The 26,282-nt window shown below is 47.9% G+C and overlaps 1 protein-coding gene across 2 annotated transcripts in view; it reads left to right on the forward strand.

The window, feature by feature from the left end:
• LOC137327040 (ankyrin repeat and SOCS box protein 9-like) overlaps positions 1–26,282 on the forward strand; it is a 257,837-nt gene that overhangs the window by 107,145 nt on the left and 124,410 nt on the right. The window contains exons 5-6 of one of the 2 annotated variants that reach the window (XM_067992420.1): positions 1,008–1,158; positions 22,958–23,092. In XM_067992420.1, coding sequence (XP_067848521.1) covers positions 1,008–1,158; positions 22,958–23,092 — 286 coding nt within the window. The remainder of the gene's footprint in view (positions 1–1,007; positions 1,159–22,957; positions 23,093–26,282) is intronic. The other variant, XM_067992423.1, reaches the window with a different exon arrangement.

Raw genomic sequence — 26,282 nt, forward strand, 5'->3', positions numbered from 1 at the left:
CTGATATTAACTCCTTTACAACCCCTGTCTGCTGTGAAAGGCCTGATATTAACCCCTTTACAACCCCTGTCTGCTGTGAAAGGCCTGATATTAACCCCTTTATAGTCTCTGTCTGCTGTGAAAGGCCTGATATTAACCCCTTTACAACCCCTGTCTGCTGTGAAAGGCCTGATATTAACCCCTTTACAGTCTCTGTCTGCTGTGAAAGGCCTGATATTAACCCCTTTACAACCCCTGTCTGCTGTGAAAGGCCTGATATTAACCCCTTTACAACCTCTGTCTGCTGTGAAAGGCCTGATATTAACTCCTTGTCCTCCTGCACAATTTCTTTCCTTCATCTCTATTGGACAAATTGAAGGTGTGGTGATCGACTACAGGGGCAACGGGGTCCTGGGGAACCAGTCGATCGTCCCAGTCCCTTTCTCGGTTCACACTGGCTTTCTCACTGCTGGTCTCAACCCTACAATTACCATTCCACATTCCTTTAGACTGTGCCTACAGCCCTCACATACATTAAGGTCAGTCTTAATCGAACAGATCAATGCTCACTGCATCTAAATTGACACACCCACCCTTAACAGGCAAAAGCTAGAGGTTAGTATCACTGCAATTTAAAAAGAAACCAATAACAGTATAACATTAGCAGAGTGCTGGACAGTCTGATTAATCCTTTCCTTACAGTGCCATTTCCTCAAAGGCATTTATAATTGAATTTGATAACTGTTGTTCATCAAATGATAAAGGTGAAAGAACTGGGTTTATTCAGGTTGAAAGCAACTTTTAAGTTCATGCCACACTCAGCAGCTTACAGTGTCCATCTTGCAGACTGATTCGTACATTTTCAGTCTGCATCTAACCAGTGAATTAATTGAAACACTGAGAGATATCTGTATGTTTGATTTCTTAAACTGAAACATGGGCACATACTGATGTTAAGGCAACATCTATAAATGGTCATATCAATATAGCATGACATAAACTTGGGCATCGACTCTTCTCTTCTGCAGGTCAATATAGCTACAATTGACTGGAACACTCCGTTATACAATGCATGCTACAGTGGCAGTGAGGCCTGTATAAACCTGCTCCTACAACACCGAGCCAACCCCCTGGGGGAATGTACATTGGCTTCACCCATACACGAAGCAGCAAAGCGAGGTCAGTGATAAGAATGCACACTCCTCCCCTTCTTGGTGTATATGCAATGTATATTCCCACCGCACACTTTGTGAGTATCAATTGTGCTTCTTTGAGTTCCTGCTTTAATATCAGAACTCTGTGGAAATGGAACCTCAGACTGCTGGCTGGTGCAGAAAAACTGTCACTCGGGGCTGACCCATTTTATTTATTTTCACTGAAATAAAGCTTACAATAACAATAATAAAGCTACTTAAAGTATGAGGAATAGCAGTAGTAGTATAATATTAACCTTATATGGAAAAGGATATATCTGGCTTTCTATATGAATGAAAAGCCTAGCTATGGAAGGCTGATGGCCAATTCATAGATGTATCGGTCTTAGATGGGAAGATAACGGGTCTGAATTTGCTGGAAAGGTGCGTTTGGTGGCGTATGCTGTTAGTTGGTCATTTACCTTTCCTCTTCATATCACACTCTATGCCATAATTTGCTGGACTGTCGATCTGTCTATGGCGTAGAGAGGCCAATGACAAATCAGGGACCTTCCTGATCATTCAGGATCCATCCATTTCTTTATCCCACCCCAATACTGCATATTTACGTGCGGGAGCTTCGGCAGGGCATCACAGACAATTAGCACATTTAGAGAGTGGGAACCCTTCCTGCTGATGAAAGTGACAGGTTCCTCAAGTGGAGTCTTCAGTGGCCCATAGGTCTCATCGATAGTCCCCTGCACCCTGGAGGCAGCGATCCTGCGGAAGGTGATGGACTTGTCTCTTTACTGTATTTAGTGATGTTGGATGGCCTGCAGAAGATGGTACCTGTCACCTGTTGAATGCAGGTCCTCACAGCTCCTTGCTGAGGTCTTCAGTACCTGACTAGTGGAAGGAGCTAGAGCCATAGAATTTGAGGGCCATCATCACCTTCATGACCACTGACAAGGCTTCATGGAGCATCTCTCGGAGATGGCCAGTTGCTGCCTTGGTGAAGCGCAGTTTGTGCACGCAGGACTCCGCAAACGGTGCCTCGAATGACATCCGTTCCCTGTAACACTCTCTGGAGTGGGAGGTGGTTCGTGAGATCAGTTCAATCTCAAGCGAAACACCTGCTCCCTCTGCTTCTCCTCCAAGGAGTCCATGAGTATCGGGAACAGGGCACTGCCCAGTGGAAACCCTGTTACAATGCTCTTACCCTCCTTATATGTAGAAAGAGGTGGTCATCCTGAAAGTAATTGCCTTCAGACACTAAGAGGACTCTGGATGGCAAAGCTGGCAAAAAAAGACTGCCAAGACTGAGAGAATTAGAAAAACAAAGACTCTGAGAATAATTTCCAGACTCTTGTTGTCAGGCTGCACTGGTCTAATGGTCCCTTTGTTGGCCTCCCAGGCCGAGATCCACGTGAGGGCCATAAATTACCTCAATACCAGGTCTCTCGCGCCATTATTCTTCAGTCTAAGTGGCTGCGGTGCAAATAATGGTGCAAACCCAGCAAATTGACGATGGCCATTGACTGCATTGGTGGACTGAGCGATGAGAACAAACCTTTAGCGACTTTAGGTTAGCAAATGTCCCGTTAAATTATGGCACAACTCAAATAATGGCATAACTCATGTACTCCATTATTTCCTGGAACCTTTATGTGTTAATATTGGTGCACACTGTTAATGACAAACGTTTTCAGCAAATTCAGGCCTAACTCCCTTCCCCAGAGAGCGTTGGAGGCAGGGTCAGTGAATATTTTTAAGGCTGAGTTAGATAGATTCCTGATTAACAAGGGAGTCAAAGGTTATAGTAGGTAGACGGGAAAGTCGGGGTGAGGTCACAATCAGATCAGCCATGATCTTATCAAATGGCAGAGCAGGCTCGAGGGGCCGAATGGCCTACTCCTGTTCTTAATTTTTACGTTCGTATGTAATGTTCAGAAGAGGAATTTCTTTTTTGCCAGGGAGCAGCAAAATGTCAGACCTGCAGCCCAATGCCTGGAGGGGTAAATGTGCCTGAGGTGCTGAGAATGCTCAGAAAATGCAAGCAGATCTCGGCCGAGTGGAACTTGGCTCACTTCACAATTTGTCTTTGACTGACCTACCTATAGATATTATTATATTAAAAATCTTTAATATTGCACACACTTCCTCCTGACTTTCTGCATTATAATTTCCTTTGTCGACATTTGTATTGGAAGTTGCCGATGTACATTTGTCAGGTTTTAATTACACTCTTCCTCTTGGGCCAGAGGGTGTCATTACAGCGTGACACCAGTTCCCATTACAGTGTGACACCAGTTCGCATTACAGTGTGACACCAGTTCCTATTACAGTGTGACACCAGTTCCCAATTCAGCGTGACACCAGTTCCTATTACAGTGTGACACCAGTTCCCAATTCAGCGTGACACCAGTTCCTATTACAGTGTGACACCAGTTCCCATTACAGTGTGACACCAGTTCCCAATTCAGCGTGACACCAGTTCCCATTACATTGTGACACCAGTTCCCAATTCAGCGTGACACCAGTTCCCATTGCAGTGTGACACCAGTTCTCATTACAGTGTGACACCAGTTCCCATTACACCGTGACACCAGTTCCCGTTACAGTGTAACACCAGTTCCCATTATAGTGTGACACCAGTTCCCATTATAGTGTGACACCAGTTCCCAATTCAGTGTCACACCAGTTCTCATTACACCGTGACACCAGTTCCCGTTACAGTGTAACACCAGTTCCCATTATAGTGTGACACCAGTTCCCATTATAGTGTGACACCAGTTCCCAATTCAGTGTCACACCAGTTCTCATTACAGTGTGACACCAGTTCCCATTACAGCGTGACACCAGTTCCCATTACAGCGTGACACCAGTTCCCATTACAGCGTGACACCAGTTTCAATTACCCCGTGACCAGTTCCCATTACAGCGTGACACCAGTTCCCATTACAGTGTGACACCAGTTCCCATTACAGTGTGACACCAGTTCCCATTACAGTGTGACACCAGTTCCCAATTCAGTGTGACACCAGATCCCATTACAGCGTGACACCAGTTCCCAATTCAGTGTGACACCAGATCCCATTACAGCGTGACACCAGTTCCCATTACAGCATGACACCAGTTCCCATTACAGCGTGACACCAGTTCCCAATTCAGTGTCACACCAGTTCTCATTACAGTGTGACACCAGTTCCCATTACAGCGTGACACCAGTTCCCATTACAGCGTGACACCAGTTCCCATTACAGCGTGACACCAGTTTCAATTACCCCGTGACCAGTTCCCATTACAGCGTGACACCAGTTCCCATTACAGTGTGACACCAGTTCCCATTACAGTGTGACACCAGTTCCCATTACAGCATGACACCAGTTCCCATTACAGTGTGACACCAGTTCCCATTACAGTGTGACACCAGTTCCCAATTCAGTGTGACACCAGATCCCATTACAGCGTGACACCAGTTCCCAATTCAGTGTGACACCAGATCCCATTACAGCGTGACACCAGTTCGCATTACAGCGTGACACCAGTTCCCATTACAGCGTGACACCAGTTTCCATTACCCCGTGACCAGTTCCCATTACAGCGTGACACCAGTTCCCATTACAGTGTGACACCAGTTCCCATTACAGCGTGACACCAGTTCCCAATTCAGTGTGACACCAGATCCCATTACAGCGTGACACCAGTTCCCATTACAGTGTGACACCAGTTCCCAATTCAGCGTGACACCAGTTCCCATTACAGCGTGACACCAGTTCCCATTACAGCGTGACACCAGTTCCCATTACAGCGTGACACCAGTTCCCATTACAGCGTGACACCTGTTCCCATTACAGTGTGACACCAGTTCCCAATTCAGTGTGACACCAGTTCCCATTACAGCGTGACACCAGTTCCCATTACAGCGTGACACCAGTTCCCATTACAGCGTGACACCAGTTCCCATTACAGCGTGACACCTGTTCCCATTACAGCGTGACACCAGTTCCCAATTCAGTGTGACACCAGTTCCCATTACAGCGTGACACCAGTTCCCATTACAGCGTGACACCAGTTCCCATTACAGCGTGACACCAGTTCCCATTACAGCGTGACACCAGTTCCCATTGCAGTGTGACACCAGTTCCCATTACAGTGTGACACCAGTTCCCATTACAGTGTGACACCAGTTCCCATTACAGCGTGACACCTGTTCCCATTACAGCGTGACACCAGTTCCCATTACAGTGTGACACCAGTTCCCAATTCAGCGTGACACCAGTTCCCATTACAGCGTGACACCAGTTCCCATTACAGCGTGACACCAGTTCCCATTACAGCGTGACACCAGTTCCCATTGCAGTGTGACACCAGTTCCCATTACAGTGTGACACCAGTTCCCATTACAGTGTGACACCAGTTCCCATTACAGTGTGACACCAGTTCCCAATTCAGTGTGACACCAGATCCCATTACAGCGTGACACCAGTTCCCAATTCAGTGTGACACCAGATCCCATTACAGCGTGACACCAGTTCCCATTACAGCATGACACCAGTTCCCATTACAGCGTGACACCAGTTCCCAATTCAGTGTCACACCAGTTCCCATTACAGCGTGACACCAGTTCCCATTACAGCGTGACACCAGTTCCCATTACAGCGTGACACCAGTTCCCATTACAGCGTGACACCAGTTTCCATTACCCCGTGACCAGTTCCCATTACAGCGTGACACCAGTTCCCATTACAGTGTGACACCAGTTCCCATTACAGTGTGACACCAGTTCCCAATTCAGTGTGACACCAGTTCCCAATTCAGTGTGACACCAGATCCCATTACAGCGTGACACCAGTTCCCATTACAGTGTGACACCAGTTCCCAATTCAGCGTGACACCAGTTCCCATTACAGCGTGACACCAGTTCCCATTACAGCGTGACACCAGTTCCCATTACAGCGTGACACCAGTTCCCATTACAGCGTGACACCTGTTCCCATTACAGTGTGACACCAGTTCCCAATTCAGTGTGACACCAGTTCCCATTACAGCGTGACACCAGTTCCCATTACAGCGTGACACCAGTTCCCATTACAGCGTGACACCTGTTCCCATTACAGTGTGACACCAGTTCCCAATTCAGTGTGACACCAGTTCCCATTACAGCGTGACACCAGTTCCCATTACAGCGTGACACCAGTTCCCATTACAGTGTGACACCAGTTCCCATTACAGTGTGATACCAGTTCCCATTACAGCGTGACACCAGTTCCCATTACAGCGTGACACCAGTTCCCATTACAGCGTGACACCTGTTCCCATTACAGTGTGACACCAGTTCCCAATTCAGTGTGACACCAGTTCCCATTACAGCGTGACACCAGTTCCCATTACAGCGTGACACCAGTTCCCATTACAGCGTGACACCAGTTCCCATTACAGCGTGACACCAGTTTCAATTACCCCGTGACCAGTTCCCATTACAGCGTGACACCAGTTCCCATTACAGTGTGACACCAGTTCCCATTACAGTGTGACACCAGTTCCCAATTCAGTGTGACACCAGATCCCATTACAGCGTGACACCAGTTCCCAATTCAGTGTGACACCAGATCCCATTACAGCGTGACACCAGTTCGCATTACAGCGTGACACCAGTTCCCATTACAGCGTGACACCAGTTTCCATTACCCCGTGACCAGTTCCCATTACAGCGTGACACCAGTTCCCATTACAGTGTGACACCAGTTCCCATTACAGCGTGACACCAGTTCCCAATTCAGTGTGACACCAGATCCCATTACAGCGTGACACCAGTTCCCATTACAGTGTGACACCAGTTCCCAATTCAGCGTGACACCAGTTCCCATTACAGCGTGACACCAGTTCCCATTACAGCGTGACACCAGTTCCCATTACAGCGTGACACCAGTTCCCATTACAGCGTGACACCTGTTCCCATTACAGTGTGACACCAGTTCCCAATTCAGTGTGACACCAGTTCCCATTACAGCGTGACACCAGTTCCCATTACAGCGTGACACCAGTTCCCATTACAGCGTGACACCAGTTCCCATTACAGCGTGACACCTGTTCCCATTACAGCGTGACACCAGTTCCCAATTCAGTGTGACACCAGTTCCCATTACAGCGTGACACCAGTTCCCATTACAGCGTGACACCAGTTCCCATTACAGCGTGACACCAGTTCCCATTACAGCGTGACACCAGTTCCCATTGCAGTGTGACACCAGTTCCCATTACAGTGTGACACCAGTTCCCATTACAGTGTGACACCAGTTCCCATTACAGCGTGACACCTGTTCCCATTACAGCGTGACACCAGTTCCCATTACAGTGTGACACCAGTTCCCAATTCAGCGTGACACCAGTTCCCATTACAGCGTGACACCAGTTCCCATTACAGCGTGACACCAGTTCCCATTACAGCGTGACACCAGTTCCCATTGCAGTGTGACACCAGTTCCCATTACAGTGTGACACCAGTTCCCATTACAGTGTGACACCAGTTCCCATTACAGCGTGACACCAGTTCCCATTACAGCGTGACACCAGTTCCCATTGCAGTGTGACACCAGTTCCCATTACAGTGTGACACCAGTTCCCATTACAGTGTGACACCAGTTCCCATTAGAGTTTCCATTATTTGAAGATACGAATTTATGATGGCAAATTGACAGGAAGTGTGTGCAGACATGTGACTTTTAATATTTTTTATATGTAGCACAAGATCAAATATTACATAAAAATATGGACAGAATATATTGGGGACTGAATTCTGTCCGTGCATTTTGGTCAAATTATTCCCTAATTTTAATCCCAATTCACCGAAATACTTTGGGCTTGATTTTAGCACCCGCCATCGGGTGCGTTCCTGGCGGGGAGGCTCCGAAAATCGGGGAATCCCAGAGCGGGTCAGGAGCCCGGCTCCAACCCGCCCACTTCCGGGTTCCCCACAGACGCGCTGACATGGGCGCGCAGCCCCCGCATGTGGGACTCCCGCAGGCAATTAAAGCCGGCGGGGGGCCACTTAACAATATTTATTTGGGTATTTCAGGTCATTGAGAGACCTGATTAAGGAGATATTTTAGGAGGGGTGGGATTTTACAAACAACTGGAACTGTTTCCCGTACTGGGGGAAACACTCCCAGTTGAAATGGACGTGTTGCAGCTGTTAGCCTGTGGCAGCTGCAAAGGTCCATTTGACAGGTGGGAGGGAGGGGAGACCCTCACCCATTGCAGGAGGCCACTCTGTCACTTTGGACAAAGTTTGGCCTCCACCACCCTCCTCCTAACAATGAAATTCGCCAACTTGCACACTTACCCTGGGGTCCAGACACATGTGCCTACCTTGCGGATCCCCTCAGATGTACATCTTCCAGATGGGGGCTGCTGTAGCTGCAGTCATGACCTCCTCGGAGGGCGAGCAGCATCACCAGCCTCGCCGGCCAAGCCATACACGCTGTCCACCTCTGACACGTGGAGCTCCACAACACAGTGCTGTGACACATCCACCTGCACAGCAGGAGGGAGGGCAACCGCAGAGAGAGATGCGTCGCAGAGGGCACTACCCTCGCCACAGGGTCCACAGACCGAGGCTCAGCTTCCTGGACCTCTCTGAGCAGCAGTGCACACGGAGGCTCAGAGTCACTCGACATGTAGTCGTGGACATCTGCAGCCTCCTTCATGCCGAGCTGCTCCTGGCTGGCCCGAGCACCATCTTCTTACCTGTCGCTGTCAAAGTCACCACTGCCCTCAACAACTTCTCCTCCGCATCCTTCCAGGGTGCCACCAGAGACATCACCGATGTCTCTCACTCGTCTGCACAAAAGAGCCCTGAAAATACACCTACACCCACTCTGCAGTGACACAATGGGTGGCATCAGGTGTGGGTCTTCATTGTGAGCCTCAGGAAAGGGCATTATTGCATAAACCAGACAAGATTCGCAAGGACATGGCAGTAGTGGTGCCAATATAATATGTGATGTGAGTTTAGCAGAAATTCAATAGAAGTAAAAACCATGACAAACCCTCAAACACCCTTGTGCATCCCCTTCATGCTCACGACACGTTTGCCTTACGCTGCCTACTGCACATATGTGATGCATGCCCTGTGGCTGCAGCACAGGTAGTGGCAGGTTGAGTGAGGCTGACCGTGAAAGAGATGCACGAGAGGGTGAGTATGAGATAGAGCCATGAGATTGTATGAGGATTGGGTTGAGTGGTAGTGGTGGGATGAGTACTGGCGAGGTGAGTAATTGCAGGTAAGATGAGGATGAGGTTTGAGTGGGTGTGAGGGGTGATGTGACAGAGTAGTGTTGGCACTGCAGAAGGAGATGTGGGGTGGGGGCGGTGATGTGGCAGACGGAGTGTAGGGGAATGAGTAAGTGTACTCACTTTGGCTGACCTACTGAGGTCATTGGAGCGCCTCCTGCACTGTATGCAGGTGCGTGATATGTTGGTGGTGCAGGTGACCTCCTCTGCCACCTCCAGCCAGGCCTTCCTGGTGGCAGAGGCAGGCCGCTTCCTCCCGCCCGCCGGGGGGAAGATCTCTGTCCTCCCCCTCCTCCTCACCCCATGTATTGATACCTGGAGTGAAGCATCATTAAACCGGGGAGCAGCCTTCCCCCTAGGCTGCTCCATGCTGTAAGTTTTGCTATTTGTTGCAGCGTCAGTCGGTGGAGGACTGCCCCTTTAAATCATAGAAGTTACAACATGGAAACAGGCCCTTCGGCCCAACATGTCCATGTCGCCCAGTTTATACCACTAAGCTAGTCCCAATTGCCTGCACTTGGCCCATATCCCTCTATAGAGCTCCTCCAGCTGACAGACCTTACTGCGCATGCGCAGCCCGCCCGACGCGCAGATCAGCAGCAGGGAACCCGGAGGAGCAGGTAAGTGGATCCATTCAGCCTGCGATCGCGCGGGGGGCAGACTGATTTCACCGGGTGCGTGAGCTCCCCCGTCGCCATGGTAATATCGGGCCCCTAATTCACCTTGACTCCCAATGCACAAAGCCATGGACGATCCATTCGTATTGTGTCATTTCCCTGTCAGTGGGAAGTCAGTGCTGGAGTCAGTAATCATGGGCATCATGGTGTGGTTAATAATGCCCCACTAGCATCACCTGTGGAGTGGTTTCTATAAACACAGCAGTGACATGAGATCTCATAGTGCTTGGGGCATTAAGTTTGAGACATTGAGCTCGATTTTCCCGGGAAATTGCGGGTGCATGGGGACAGGGCTCTGAAAATCGGGGAAATCCCGTTTGGTTTTAGAGCTGGCTCCAAGTCGCCGATTTCCAGGTTCCCCACTGATGCGTCCGGGTGAGCGCACAGCTCCGGAATGCGGAAGTCCCACCGGCAATTAAAGCCGGAGGGATGATCATTTACACAGTTGTTGGGGTCATTTAAGTATTTGAAGTACTTAATTTTCTCCACATTTTAGCAGGGGTGCGATTTTGAAGGATCCTCAGCGTGTTTCCCGTGCTGTGGGAAACACTCCCTGTTGGAGCAGACGTGTTTCAGCCAGCAGACAGTGGGAGATGCAAAGGATTTTTTGACAGTTGGGGGAAAACCTCATTTATTGCAGCAGGGCACTCTGTCACTTCAGACAAAGTTTTGGCTGCAACACCTTTGTCTTTCCACTCAAAATTATTAATTTATACCCTAAACTCTGCAGTGCAAACACATTTACCTACTTTGCGGACCCCCTCAAACTCACACCGTCAGGATGGGGGGCGCCATGGCTGCATTCATCACTTCATCCGAGGACGAGCAACATCACCAGCCTCGCCAGGCACGGCGTCCACCTCCGCCACGTGGAGCTCCACAACACAGTGCTGCACCACAGGCACCTGCACAAGAGCACAGAGGGCAACAACAGAGAGAGCAACGCCACAGGAGGCACTACCCTCGCCACAGGGTCTACAGACCGAGGCTCAGCTTCCTGGACCTCTCTGAGGAGCAGTGCATACGGAGGCTCAGAGTCAGTCGCCAGGTAGTCGCAGACATCTGCGGCCTCCTTCATGCCGAGCTGATCCCGGCTGGGCCGAGCAGCATCTCCTTACCTGTCGCTGTCAAAGTCACCACTGCCCTCAACTTCTTCGCCTCCGCATCATTCCAGGGTGCCACCGGGGACATCGCCGGGGTCTCTCAATCATTTGCACACAAGTGCATAAGGCAGGTCACCGACGGCTTGTTTCGCAGGGCCTTGCATTACGTCAACTTCCCCATGGATGACCTCAGCCAGACGGAGAGGGCAGTGGGATTCCACACTGTGTCTGGCTTCCCACGGGTGCAGGGTGTAATCGATTGCACCCATATAGCAATCCGAGCAACTCCACACGAGCCAGGACTGTTCATCAACAGAAAGGGCTATCACTCCATCAACACTCAGCTCATCTGTGACCACCGCAAGAGATTCCTTCACGTGTGCGCCAGATTCCCTGGCAGCTGCCACGATTCCTTCATCCTCCGGGAGTCCAACATCCCGCCCCTCTTCCACGCACCAAACACCCGCAAGGGCTGGCTCCTCGGGGACGAGGGATACCCCCTGCACACGTGGCTCATGACACCTCTGAGGAACCCCACCACCGAGCAACAGCATCGATATAACAACAGTCACATCGCCACCAGGTCTACAATTGAGCATGTTATAGGGCTGCTCAAAATGCGAATTAGGTGCCTTGATCGTTCTGGGGGAGAGCTTCAATACGCGCCAGACAGAGTGGGATGCATTATAGTCATCTGTTGTGCCCTGTATAACATGGCGCAACAGAGAGGGGGGCCGCTTGAGGAGGCTCCATCAACATCTGCCACTCACATTGAGGAGAAGGCGGAGGAGGAGGCAGAAGAGGAGGAGGAGGAGCAGGAGGCGGAGGAGGAGGAGCAATCCATGGGCAGAACAGCGGCTCACCTGGCTGCTTATGAGGGAGTCACTGATATGTGAATGGTTCTCCGAACATCAGACAGTGTGAAGAGTCCAGTCCTCACCACCTGGACAGAGCAGTGCCCAAACCAGCCCCCTACCTCACCCCCTGCACACAACAGTCCTGCAACTACACATACCCCCACTGTAGAGTGACCCAATGAGTGGCATCAAGTGTGGGTGTTCATGGTGAACGTCATGAAAGGGCCTTATTACAGAAGCCAGTCAAGAATGGCCAAGACGTGGCAGTAGTGGTGACAATAATAATATTTAATGTGAGTTTAACAAAAATCAAATATAAATAAAAAACATGACCAACTGTCAAACACCCTTGTGCATCCCCTTTGTGCTCACAAAACCTTCGCCTTTCACTTCCAACTGCTTCTACATGGTGCCTCCTCTGTGGCTGCAGCAGAGGTAGTGACAGGTTGCCGATTAGATGCTTTGGACCTACGCGCTCAGGGTTTTGGTGCCCGTGAGACTGCTCCACCTGTACCTGTGCAGGGCCAGACTCAGCCACCTGGAGAGGGGGCAGCATTGCGGGTACTGGTTGAGAGGGGGCAACGGGTGAGATGTGGGAACGTTCTGAGTGGCGTCCCCACTTCCATGTCCCCTTTTGCCATCATCCCACCCCTGCGTCAGGCCCACATCACTCCTACCACTCTGCTGGACGACAGTTTGGAGGACATGTGTGAAGCCTTGTAAGGCCAGTGCTAGAGTATCTGCCTGCCTGTTTAAGGCGGCAGAATGTTGTTCACCCTGAGTCCGAAGGGCCATTGTCAGGGCCTGAATGGACTCATTTGTGAGCCGTGCTTGAAGCTCAATGGAGGCTAGCCTTCCCTCCATCGCAGACATTCCCGCACTTACCCGCGACACTATCTCAGAGATGTCCTCATGTACCTGTGACACTATCTCAGAGATTCCCTCATGTACCTGTGACACTATCTCAGAGATTCCCTCATGTCCCTGTGACACTATCTCAGAGATCCCCTCCTGTACCTGTACCACCATTCCACTCATGCAGGAGTTGGACTCCTCCATCCTCTGCGCGATTGTGGAGAGTGTGTGTGGCACCTGTTCCAGCACCTCGCCAATGTGCTGCTGCCCCTCGATCATTCTCATTTTAAAGGATGGCCCCCAGGGTTCAGAATCTGTGTCCAGCTGAGCAGAGCCTGGAGAGGAGTGCTCCCACCGACACGGACTCTCCACAGCTGCCCCTGCCACCAGTGTCTGCTCGTGCTCACTTGTGTGTGGTGACTCACCATGTGCGACCCCAACTAAATGCGGACTGGGACCCACTGAAGTGTGAGCTGGTGGATAGCTCGCTCAGATGTGACGGTGCTCCCTCAGAGGCCGGCAGGTCATCTGAGGAATCGCCCTCTGCCATCACAGCAGTCACTGAAGGCCCTGTAAGAGAACAGAAGGCAATATTAAGCATGATGACAGATGTGTCATGTTGCGATGATCATACTGAGGTGCTGAAGGCATGTTAACATCAATTGATATTGTGTGTGCTGAATGTTAAAGTTCTGTCACCAGCCGTTTGTCGGGTGCCAGTCTCGGTGTCCCCGACGGACAGGCACTCGAGGGTGCGACTCAGCTCCAGCACCTCCTGCTCGGCGTCTGTGAGGACGACTATCTGTTGTGGCCCCCCCTCCGGTCCTCGCCCTCTCCTGTGCATTCTGAGCTCTCTGGAAGGGGAGAAAGTACAGATCCGTGAGTGAGTGATGGTGATGTAGCCAACCGATGAATGCATTGGTTTGGGTGCGGCTGACCGTGAAAGAGATGTATCAGAGGGTGATGATATTGGATGAGGATTGGGGTGAGTGGTGGGGAGGTGAGTAATGGGGAGGTGAGTAATGTAAGTGCAGGTAAGTTGAGGATGAGCTTTGAGTGGGTGTGAGGAGTGATGTGATAGAGTAGTGTGGGCAGTGTAGAATGAGTTGTGGGGTGGGGGCGGTGATGTGGAAGACGGAGTGTAGGAGAATCAGTAAGTGTACTCACTTTGACTGACCTAGTTAGGTCATTGAAGCGCTTCCTGTGCTGGATCCAGGTACGGGAGATGTTGCTGCTGGTGACCTCCTCTGCAACCTCGAGTCAGGCCTTCTTGGTGGCAGAGGCAGGCCACTTCCTCCCGTCCACCGGGTAGAAGATCTCCCTCCTCCTCCTCATCCCATCTAGTAGGACCTGGAGTGAGGCCTCGCTGAATCTTGGAGCAGCCTTTCCCCTGGGCTGCTCCATTGTGGTGTGTGGGTGTTTGCTCCAGGAGCAGCCATTGGAGGACTGCCCCTTTAAATAGAGCCACTCCAGCTGACAGCCTGTGATGCGGGTGCGCAGTCCGCCCACTGCGCAGCTTTCCGACGGGAAACCCGGAAGCCACGGTAAGTGGCTCCAATTGACCCGCGATCGTATGGGAAACAGAGAGATTTTATTGGGCGGGTTACACACGCACCCAATCACCCCACCGCTGCCATCGGGGCCATTAAGTTTGAGAAAGAGAGAGATCACACACAAAGCAAGGTTTTAAACTTAGTAAGGCTGATTTTGAAGGAATGAGACGTGTGCTGAACACGTTAAACTGGGCTGATCTGTTCACCGGTAAATCTGCAGAAATTCAGTGGGAAGCATTGAAAGAATATTTAGTACAATACAGGACTAGTACATAGCCCTAAAAAGTAAAAAATTCACTTGCCCAGTCAAGCAACCATGGTCAATATGTGAGGTAAGACCGAGTATAAACTAAAGTGGTGATCCAGCGGACTGGGTGAAATATGGAAAACAACAAGGGGACACAAAGTAAATATTAAGAACTGCGAAAAGGGAAAAGGAAAAAACTTGCAAGTAATATAAAGACTAATAGAATTTTTTTAAATAAATATGTTGGACCATAATTTGCCGTCAAAATAACGATGAGACTAATGGCACTCACCGTATTTATGCTCAAAAGCAACAGCAACCTCAGGCAAGGGCTGATGTGCAGCTAAACATGGAAATCCAAAAGTTACTGTCCAACATGTGCTAGTAGATAGAGAGAAACTATTTCCTCTGGGGGAGAGTCCATAGCAAGGGGGAATCATCTTAAAATTAGAGCTGGGCCGTTCAGAGGTGATGTCAGGAATCACTTCTTCACACAAAGGGGAGTGGAAATCTGGAACTCTCTCCCCCAATCGGCAGTGGATGCTGGGAGTCAATTGGAACTTTCAAGACTGAGATCGAGAGATTTTTATTAGGCAAGGGTGGGTAAATGGGGTTGATCAGCAATGATTTAACTGAATGGCGGACCAGGATCGAGGGGCTGAATGGCCTCCTGCTGTCCCTATGTCCCTGTGTTTAACACTGTGTGGAGTACAGTGTTGAACCTCGTTTAAGATGTGTTCAGGAGGGGCCTGTAAGACCTTCTGGGCATTTTCGAAACGGTAGTAGTTTTTTTTTGAAGTATGTTGAAAAAGTGGTACCCCCGCCTCCACTCAAAACATTTAAAATTTACCACCTGGAAGTGGAATTCTGCAAACAAAAGTAATGAGATGAAGTGCAGAGCTGTCTGTCCCGGTGATGTGAGTGTGGATCCACAGTTTGCAGCATAAATGCAGTGGTGCTGGCTGTGATCTCCTTGCTGCAGACTGTCTCAAACTGAGAGTATAGCCCAAGTCACAGAGCGTACAAATTGGACCTCGTGCTTGTTTTACAAACATAAAACGAGGGCCATTTTCGGGGACCAATGTCCTGCACTCTAAGGACACCTGAGAGATATCTGACCTGATACTGGGTCGGGCCATTTTTCAGGCGTCTGGCTTGGCTGACTAAAACAAGCGTTCGGCACCTTGCGTATGCTAATGAGTTGTCTAATGCCTGTTTTCGGACCACTCAGGGAGATTGGGCAGCCCCGAGTGGAACAGGCATCAGATCTGCTCCACTCAGGTTTCAGAGGTGTTCATGCGGCCGAGCAAGGAATGCCCCTCCCAGATCCATAGCACTCCCACCAGGCACTGCTGGACCATGATCGCCCCCTTCCCACCCCACTCTGTTATCCTCCCCAGGACTTATCGTCAGGCCACTGCTAATGAGGCAAGTGGCCTGATACTGATCTTTTTAAAATGGGCAAGTTGCCTGTGAAAGTACAACACACACCAGCTGTTCACCCAAATCATGTTAATGAGGTTCGAGGCCCAATTTTGGGCCAGCCTCGGGCCTCCTGGTTTGGGCACGTGCTCCATGTGAAGCACATAAGCAGGCCCGAAGGGATTTTCCACCCCAGAGACTCAAATTGATTTCTCATCAGTACTTCACAGCCAATCCTATAACTTCACTGCTCCTTTACTTTCAGCTCTACTTCCCTTCCTCACAAAAATTCCCTTCCTTCCTGTAAGAACATAAGAAATAGGAGCAGGAGTCGGCCATACGGCCCCTCGAGCCTGCTCCACCATTCAATAAGATCATGGCTGATCATCTACCTCAACTCCACTTTCCCGCCCGATCCCCATATCCCTTGATTCCCTTAGAGTCCAAAAATCTATCGATCTCAGCCTTGAATATATTCATCGACTGAGCATCCACAGCCCTCTGGGGTAGAGAATTCCAAAGATTCACAACCCTCTGAGTGAAGAAATTCCTCCTCATCTCAGCCTTAAATGGCCGACCCCTTATCCTGAGACTATGCCCCCTAGTTCTAGACTCTCCAGCCAGGGGAGACAACCTCTCAGCATCTACCCTGTCAAGCCCTCTGAGAATCTTATATGTTTCAATGAGATCACCTCTCATTCTTCTAAACTCCAGAGAGTATCGGCCCATTCTACTCAATCTCTCCTCATAGGACAACCCTCTCATCCCAGGAATTAATTTAATGAACCTTCGTTTCATCACCACCTTCTCAAGGGCAATTAGGGACGGGCAATAAATGCTGGCCATGAACGAATAAAAAAAAGACATGGGCCCCAATACTACCAGGGAGGCGGTTTGGCAGCGGGGGGTCGACTGGGCGCGTGGGTAACCCGTCCAGTGAAATCGGTCCGTTCCCCACGCAATCGCGAGTAAATTACCGTGGCTTCCGGGTTTCCCGTCGTCAACCTGCGGAGTGGGCGGACTGCGCACCCACATCACAGGCTGTCAGCTGGAGGAGCCCTATTTAAAGGGACAGTCCTCCAATGCTGCTCCTGCAGCAAAGAACCAAAATTACAGCATGGAGCAGCCCAGGGGAAAGGCTGCTCCCAGGTTTAATGATGCCTCACTCCAGGTCTTACTGGATGGGATGAGGAGGAGGAGGGAGATCTTCTACCCGGTGGATGGGAGGAAGTGGCCTGCCTCTGCCACCAAGAAGGCCTGGCTCGAGGTGGCAGAGGAGGTCACCAGCAGCAGCAACGTCTCTCGCACCTGGATCCAGTGCAGGAAGCGCTGCAATGACCTAACTAGGTCAGTCAAAGTGAGTTCACTTACTCATTCTCCTACACCCCGTCTTCCATATCACCACCCCCACCCCACAACTCATTCTACACTGCCAATACTACTCTATCACATCACTCCTCACACTCACTCAAACCTCATCCTCAACTTACCTGCACTTACTCACCTCCCCATTACTCACCTCGCCAGTACTCATCCCACCACTACCACTCAACCCAATCCTCATACAATCTCATGGCTCTATCTCATACTCACCCACTGATGCATCTCTTTCACGGTCAGCCTCACCCAACCTGCCACTACCTGTGCTGCAGCCACAGGGGATGCATCACGTATGAGTAGTAGGAAGCGTAAGGCAAAGGTTTCGTGAGCACAAAGGGGATGCACAAGGGTGTTTGACGGTTTGTCATGTTTTTTATTTATATTTGATTTTGGTTCAACTCACATTAAATATTATATTGTCACCACTACTGCCACGTCTTGGCCATTCTTGACTGGCTTGTGTAATGAGTCTCTTTCATGAGGTTCTCCATGAACACCCACACTTGATGCCACCCATTGGGTCACCCTACAGTGGGTGTATGTATAGTTGCACGACTATTTTGTGCAGGTGCCTGTGGCGCAGCACTGTGTTGTGGAGCTCCACGTGGCGGAGGTGGACGCCGTGCCTGGCGAGGCTGGTGATGTTGCTCGTCCTCGGATGAAGTGATGAATGCAGCCATGGCGCCCCCCCCATCCTGACGGTGTGAGTTTGAGGGGGTCCACAAAGTAGATAAATGTGTTTGCACAGCAGAGTTTAGGGTATAAATTAATAATTTTGAGTGGAAAGACAAAGGTGTTGCAGCCAAAACTTTGTCTGAAGTGACAAAGTGTCCTGCTGCAATAAATGAGGTTTTCCCCCCACGTGTCAAATAATCCTTTGCATCTCCCACTGTCTGCTGGCTGAAACACGTCTGCTCCAACAGGGAGTGTTTCCCACAGCACGGGAAACACGCTGAGGATCATTCAAAATCGCACCCCTGCCAAAATCTCCAGTCAATGAGGTCTTTCAAGTACCTCAACTAGGTAAGTAAGGATTTAAATTATCATCCCGCCGGCTTTAATTGCCGGTGGGAGTCCCGCATGAGGGGGCTGCGCGCTCACCCGAACACGTCACTGGGGAACCCGGAAGTGGGTGGGTTGGAGCCGGGCTCCAGACCCGCTCCGGGATTCCCTGATTTTACGAGCCTGGCCCCCAACGCACCAGCTCGGCCATCCTAAAATCAACCCCATGGTTGCAAAGTGACCAAAGTTGGGAACTAAATATTCCAGGGTACATCACAGGCAGAATGGAAAAGGAAGGTTGTAGCCCTAATAATAAAGGATGAGATAAGGAGAGTGGTGAGAAAGGATCTTGTCTCGGAGGATCAGGAAGTAGAATCAGTCTGGGTGGAAATAAGAAATAACAAGGGGCAGAAAACACTGGTGGGAGTAATTTATAGGCCCCCTAACAGTAGATATACTGTTGGACAGTGTATTAATCAAGAAATAATAGGAGCTTGTAACAAGGGTAATGCAGTAATCATGGGGGAATTTAATCTACATATAGACTGAGCAAATCAAATTGGCAAAGGCAGCCTGGAGGACGAGTTCATGGAATGCATTCGAGACAGTTTCCTGGAGTAATACATCATGGAACCAACCAGGGAACAGGCTATTTTAGATCTTGTGTTAAGTAATGAGACAGGGTAAATTAGTAATTGCACGATAAGAGATCCTCTGGGGAAGAGTGATCATAATATGATAGAATTTCACATTGAGTTTGAGAGTGATGTACTTAAGTCAGAAACTAGAGTCCTAAACTTCAATAAAGCCAATTACAGAGGTATGAGGGGCGAGTTGGCTAAGGTAGATTGGGAAATTAGATTAAAGGGTATGACAGTAAATAAGCAATGGCAAACATTTACAGAAATATTTCAATATTCTTAATGAATATACATTCCATTGAGAAATAAAAACTCCAGGGGAAAAGTGATCCACCCGTGGCTAACTAAAGAAGTTAAGGATAGTATTAGATTAAAAGAAGAGGCCTATAATGTTGCCAAGAAGAGCAGTAAGCCTGAGGATTGGGAGAGTTTTAGAAACCAGCAAAGGATGATCAAAAAATTGATAAAAAGGGAGAAAATAGAATATGAGAGTAAATTAGCAAGAAATATAAAAACGGATTATAAAAGCTTCTACAAGTATGTAAAAAGGAAGAGAGCAGCAAAAGTAAACATTGGTCCCTTAGAGGCTGAGAAAGGAGAAATTATAATGGGGAATCAGAAAATGGCAGAGACGTTAAACAAATATTTTGTATCTGTCTTCACAGTAGAAGACACAAAAAACATACCAGAAATAGTGGGGAATCAAGAGTCTAATGAGAATGAGGAATTTAAAGTAATTAATATCAGTAAAGAAAAAGTACTGGAGAAATTAATGGGACTAAAAGCCGATAAATCCCCTGGACCTGATGGTCGACATCCTAGGGTTCTAAAAGAGGTGGCTGCAGAGATAGTGGATGCATTGGTTGTGATCTTCCAGAATTCCCTAGATTCTAGAATGGTCCCTGTGGATTGGAAGGTAGCAAATGTAACCCCGCTATTGAAGAAAGGAGGGAGAGAGAAAACAGGGAACTACAGGCCAGTTAGCCTGACATCAGTCATCGGGAAAATGCTGGAATCCATTATTAAGGAAGTGGTAACAGGGCACTTAGAAAATCATAATATGATTAGGCAGAGTCAACATGGTTTTATGAAAGGGAAATCATGTTTGACAAATTTATTAGATTTTTTGAAGATGTAACTGGCAGGGTAGATAAAGGGGAACCAGTGGATGTCGTATATTTGGATTTTCAAAAGGCATTCGGTAAGGTGGCACATAAAAGGTTGTTACACAAGATAAGGGCTCATGGGGTTGGGGGGTAATATATTAAATTGGATAGAGGATTGGTTAATGGACAGAAAACAGAGAGTAGGGATAAACGGGTCATTCTCAGGTTGGCAGGCTGTAACTAGTGGGGTGCCACAAGGATCAGTGCTTGGGCCTCAGCTATTTACAATCTATATTAATGACTTAGATGAAGGGACCGAGTGTGAAGTATCCGAGTTTAGTGATAGAAAGCTAGGTGGGAAAGTAAGCTGTGAGGAGGACACAAAGAGTCTGCAAAGGGATATAGACAGGTTAAGTGAGTGGGCAAGAAGGTATCAGATGGAGTATAATGTGAGGTTATTCACTTTGGTAGGAAAAATAGAAAAACAGAATGTTTTTAAAATGGTGAAACTATTAAATGTTGGTGTTCAGAGAGATTTGGGTGTCCTCATACAAGAAACACAAACAGTTAGCATGCAGGTACAGCAAGCAATTAGGAAAGCAAATGGAACGCTGGCCTTTTTTGCAAGGGGGTTGGAGTACAAGAATAAGGATGTCTTATTACAGTTGTACAGGGCTTTAGTGAGACCTCACCTGGAGTAATGTGTACAGTTTATGTCTCCTTATCTAAGGAAGGATATACTTGCCTTGGAGGCGGTGCAACGAAGGTTCACCAGATTAATTCCTGGGATGAGAGGTTGAGTAAAATGGGCCTATACTCTCTGGAGTTTAGAAGAATGAGAGGAGATTTAATTGAAATGTATAAGATTCTGAGGGGGCTTGGCAAGGTAGATGCTGAGAGGTTATTTCCCCTGGCTGGAGAGTCTAGAACCAGGGGCATAGTCTCAGGATAAGGGGTCGGCCATTTAAGACTGAGATGAGGAGGAATTTCTTCACTCAGAGGGTTGTGAATCTTTGGAATTCTCTACCCCAGAGGACTGTGGATGCTGAGTCATTGAATATATTCAAGACTGAGATCGATAGATTTTTGGACTCCAAGGGAAATCAAGGGATATGGGGATTGGGCAGGAAGGTGGAGTTGAGTCCGAAGATCAGCCATGATCTGATTGAATGGCGGAGCAGGCTCGAGGGGCCGTATGGCCTACTCCTGCTCCTATTTCTTATGTTCTTATGTAGGAACATTCAACCACTAAAAGATGCTAACACAGAACATACTATAATAAAACTTAACACTAGGTTTATAATATCCTGAAACAATTCAAACAGAGAGATAACCAACTGCTAGAAAAAAATTGTTTTTAGAAAGTAACAGACTTGATGTTTAAATGTTAAACTAAAGGTGAGCGAGGAAGAGAATTATCCAGTTGGCTTTGGAACATTATCCCATCCTGCTCTTGAACTGGCCTTTTCGAGGTGCATGAAAGGAATTACCTCTGCACCTCCTGCAGACAAGCATCTGGCTCCACTCAGCATCTCCTCAAAGTAGCATGGCTGAGATTAGTGACTCAGCGATGTGGAGTCACATCCTGTGGTCCCCACCCCGGATTAGTGCTCAATGCACTGCTACTGACTGCACTATTATTTACATGAATGGGGACTGAGTCTAGACTTGTCATTGTCAGACCATTGCAAACATGGAGTTGTATTTTTTTACAAACAGTAGTGAAATTCAGAACCCTATTGAAATGAGGTTCCAATCCAGCTAAGCCTGATGTGATGAGATGTAAGTTTCCCCCCTCTGCTGGGTGTATTCTGTGACTATAAAACAATTACAGGGCTACGGGGAAAGAGGGGGGGAAATGGACTCACTGGATTGCTCTTAGAAAGAGCTGGCACAGGCTCAATGGGCCAAATGGCCTCCTTCTGTGCTGTAACCATTCTATGCTTCTATGGGTGTGAGTTTGAACAGTGGCTGTCTAGTTCCTGGTGGGTATGAGGCTACAATAAAAAGTACCTTCTAAATCAGCACCAATTCCACAGCCTTATTCAGGAAACCACCAAGATAGCTCGTATGAGAAACACAAGATCTCACACTGGTGAAATATGGGGCACTCTTCTGATATTGGTGTTCGGGCATGTTGGATTACATGCTGTTAGTTTTGGTGCATTTCAGATTTTCAGGGCCAGTAGTTTACAGTGAATGAAAGGAAAATTCTGTTGTTTCCATGGGGAATGATGGGATTTTTGGGATCACATTTTGCAATACCGATCATTGTTTGGTAAAAACCGGTCACCTCACCAATCGTGAATGAAGTACAGTTTGTAGTGATTCTGCCACTTCTGTTTGCTGTGACCATGTGCTGGAAAGGATTAGACACTTGTTTGATGCAGCATGCAGGGACCAACTTCATTCTTTTATAGGTTCTCCTGTTGCCCAGAAGATCAGGCGGAGACTGGGATCTTGCTGCACACTAATCTGCTGCTACGAACCCATACTTTTTGAGCCAGCTGTAGTGCAACATTGTGTATAATACTTAATTTTCAGTTGCATTAAATATTAGCTACAAAGGGTGAAAATACAGGGTACTATCATAAATGGATCCATTGTTTAGAATTTTCAAATATCTTCTCGGCAGTTTGGGAGTTGTGCGAGGATCAAAAAGAATCTGGGATGCTTTGTGTAAAATACCTTCTCAATATAATTGCAGGTCACACGAAGTGTATGACAATCTTGTTGAATCATGGGGTGCCTGTTGATCACAGTGTCAAACATCTGGGGACACCCTTTTATGTAGCCTGTGAAAATCATCAGATGGACTGTGTGAAAACCCTGCTTAGCTCAGGTAAATCTCTTCCTTCTAATACTTCAGTAATTACTAAGGGAAATATCTGTACATATCATTTCCAAACTGGACTACACTGTCTATAATCTTCTCTCTGTGAAAGTCCCCTGATAATGTGGTTTTCTGCCAGATTACATTATAACCTCTCCATGAATCAACTTAGACGAAGGGACCGAGTGTGAAGTATCCAAGTTTGATGACAATACAAAGCTAGGTGGGAAAGTAAGCTGTGAGGAGGACACAAAGAGTCTGCAAAGGGATATAGACAGGTTAAGTGAGTGGGCAAGAAGGTGGCAGATGGAGTATAATGTGGGGAAATGTGAGGTTATTCACTTTGGTAGGAAGAATAGAAAAACAGAATATTTTTTTAAACATAGAAAATAGGAACAGGAGTAGGCCATTCGGCCCTTCGAGCCTGCTCTGACATTCAATATGATCATGGCTGATCCTCTATCTCAATTCCATATTCCCACTCTCTCCCCATGCCCCTTGAAGCCTTCTGTGTCTAGAAATCTATCGAGCTTCTTCTTAAATATATTCAGTGACTTGGCCTCCACAGCCTTCTGTGCTAGAGAATTCCACAGGTTCACCACCCTCTGAGTGAAGAAATTTCTCCTCATCTCAGTCCTAAATGTCCTACCCCGTATCCTGAGACTGTGACCCCCTCCTTCTGGACCCCCCCAGCCAGGGGAAACATCCTCCCTGCATCCAGTCTGTCGAGCCCTGTCAGATTTTTACACATTTCAATGAGATCCCCTCTCATTCTTCTAAACTCTAGTGAATACAGGCCGAGTCGACCCAATCTCTCCTCATACGACAGTCCTGCCATTCCAGGAATCAGTCTGGTGAACCTTTCGCTGTGCTCCCTCTATGACAAGTATATCCTTTCTCAGATAAGGAGAACAAAACTGCACTCAGTACTCCAGGTGTGGTCTCACCAAGGCCCTGTATAACTGAAGTAAGACATCCTTGCTCCAATACTCAAATCCTCTTGCAATGAAAGCCAACATACCATTTGCCTTCCTAACTGCGTGCTGCACCTGCATGTTTGCTTTCAGTGACTGGTGTACAAGGACACCCAGGTCCCTTTGTACATCAACATTTCCCAATCTATCACCATTTAAATAATACTCTGCCTTTCTGTTTTTCCTTCCGAAGTGGATAACTTCACATTTATCCACATTATACTGCATCTGCCATGTATTTGCCCACTCACTCAACTTGTCTAAATCGCCTTGAAGCCTCTTTGCATCCTCCTCACAACTCATGATCCCACCTAGTTTTGTGTCATCAGCAAACTTGGAAATGTTACATTTGGTTCCCTCATCCGAATCATTGATATATATTGTAAATAGCTGGGGCCCAAGCACTGATCCCTGCGGTACCCCATAGTCACTGCCTGTCACCCCAAAAAAGACCCATTTATTCCTACTCTCTGTTTCCTGTCTGTTAACCAGTTTTCAATCCATGCCTGTATATTACCCCCAATCTCATGTGCTTTAATTTTGCACACTAACCTCTTATGTGGGACTTTATCAAAGGCCTTCTGAAAATCCAAATAAACCATATTCACTGGTTCTCCCTTATCTATTCTACCAGTTACATCCTCAAAAAACTCCAGTAGGTCCAAAAGGTGAGAGACTAAGAAATCTTGGTATTCAGAGGGACCTGGGTGTCCTTGTACATGAATCACAGAAAGGTAACATGCAGGTGCAGCAAGCAATTAGGGAAGCAAATGGTATGTTGGTCTTTATTGCAAGGGGGTTGGAGAACAAGAGTAAGGAAGTCTTACTACAATTATATAGGACTCTGGTGAGAACGCACCTGGAGTACTGTGTACAGTTTTGGTCTCCGTACCAAAGGAAGGATATACTTGCCTTAGAGGGAGTGCAACAAAAGTTCACTGGATTGATTCCTGGGATTAGAGGTTGTCCTATGAAGATAGGTTGAGTAGAATGGGCCTATACTCGCTAGGGTTTAGAAGAATGAGAGGTGATCTCATTGAAACATACAAGATTCTTAGAGGACTTGACAGGATAGATGCTGAGAGGCTGTTTCCCCTGGCTGGAGATTCTAGAACTAGGGGGCATAATTTCAAGATAAGGGGTCGGCCATTTAGGACCGAAATGAGGAAAACTTTCTTCACTCAGAGGGTTGTGAATCTTTGGAATTCTCTACCCCAGAGGGCTGTGGATGCTCAGTCATTGAGTATATTCAAGACTGAGAAAGATAGATTTTTGGACTCTAGGGGAATCAAGGGATATGGGGATCGGGCAGGAAAGTGGAGTTGAGGTAGAAGATCAGTCATGATTTTATTGAATGGCGGAGCAGGCTCGAGGGGCCGTATGGCCGACTCCTGTAGATGTTCCATCCCCATCCATGATACCATGTGGAGGACAGATGGCAGCACAGTTGCCCTATAATTATTCCAAGCACAAGAGCCAATCCAGCTACACTGTGACACCCTTTATCAGTTCAAAAACTCAGTGTCGATCTAAGCGATGAAATGTCACCCCCCTCTTTGTCTGTGCCACTCACTGTTGTGTACAGCTGTGTCCTATACAGGTAAAAATTCAAATGCAGAGTTTATTCTCGGATACTGAAGTAGGTTCATTGGATTGAGCATCAAGCTCTGGGAAATTCATGACTTTGTGGCTCCCATACATTTGCTACAAATTATCATGTATTCCCAGCAATCCAAATTCGTGAGACATCTTTCATCATTACAATTGCTCCTGGCTATTTTTGTGCTACCTAATATAGAAATAACAGTGCCATAGTATTGTCTTGGTGAGCTCCAGCTGGCCTGGTCACCTCTTAGTATGGTGTCGTTGCCCTTCCAATTCTTGGTGGACTCTAGTTGCCGTGGCAGGTTCTGTTTTGTCTACTAACTTCCTCTTATTTTTTTTTCGTTCACGGGATGTGGGCGTCGCTGGCGAGGCCGGCATTTATTGCCCATCCCTATTGCCCTTGAGAAGGTGGTGGTGAGCCGCCTTCTTGAACCGCTGCAGTCCGTGTGGTGAAGGTTCTCCCACCAATTATTCAGACCAATGCTCTTCACCACCCATCCTAATCAAAGCCTGGCCACCTCTCCATGCAGTGCATGAAGATCTGTAAGCATTACAGATCTTAGTCTAAACTTCCCTTAATCTAAACTTCCCTTTCTTTCCTCATCATTTACCTTGCTAAT

Source organism: Heptranchias perlo, chromosome 11 (genome assembly GCF_035084215.1).
Source record: "Heptranchias perlo isolate sHepPer1 chromosome 11, sHepPer1.hap1, whole genome shotgun sequence".
Taxonomy (NCBI): domain Eukaryota; kingdom Metazoa; phylum Chordata; class Chondrichthyes; order Hexanchiformes; family Hexanchidae; genus Heptranchias; species Heptranchias perlo.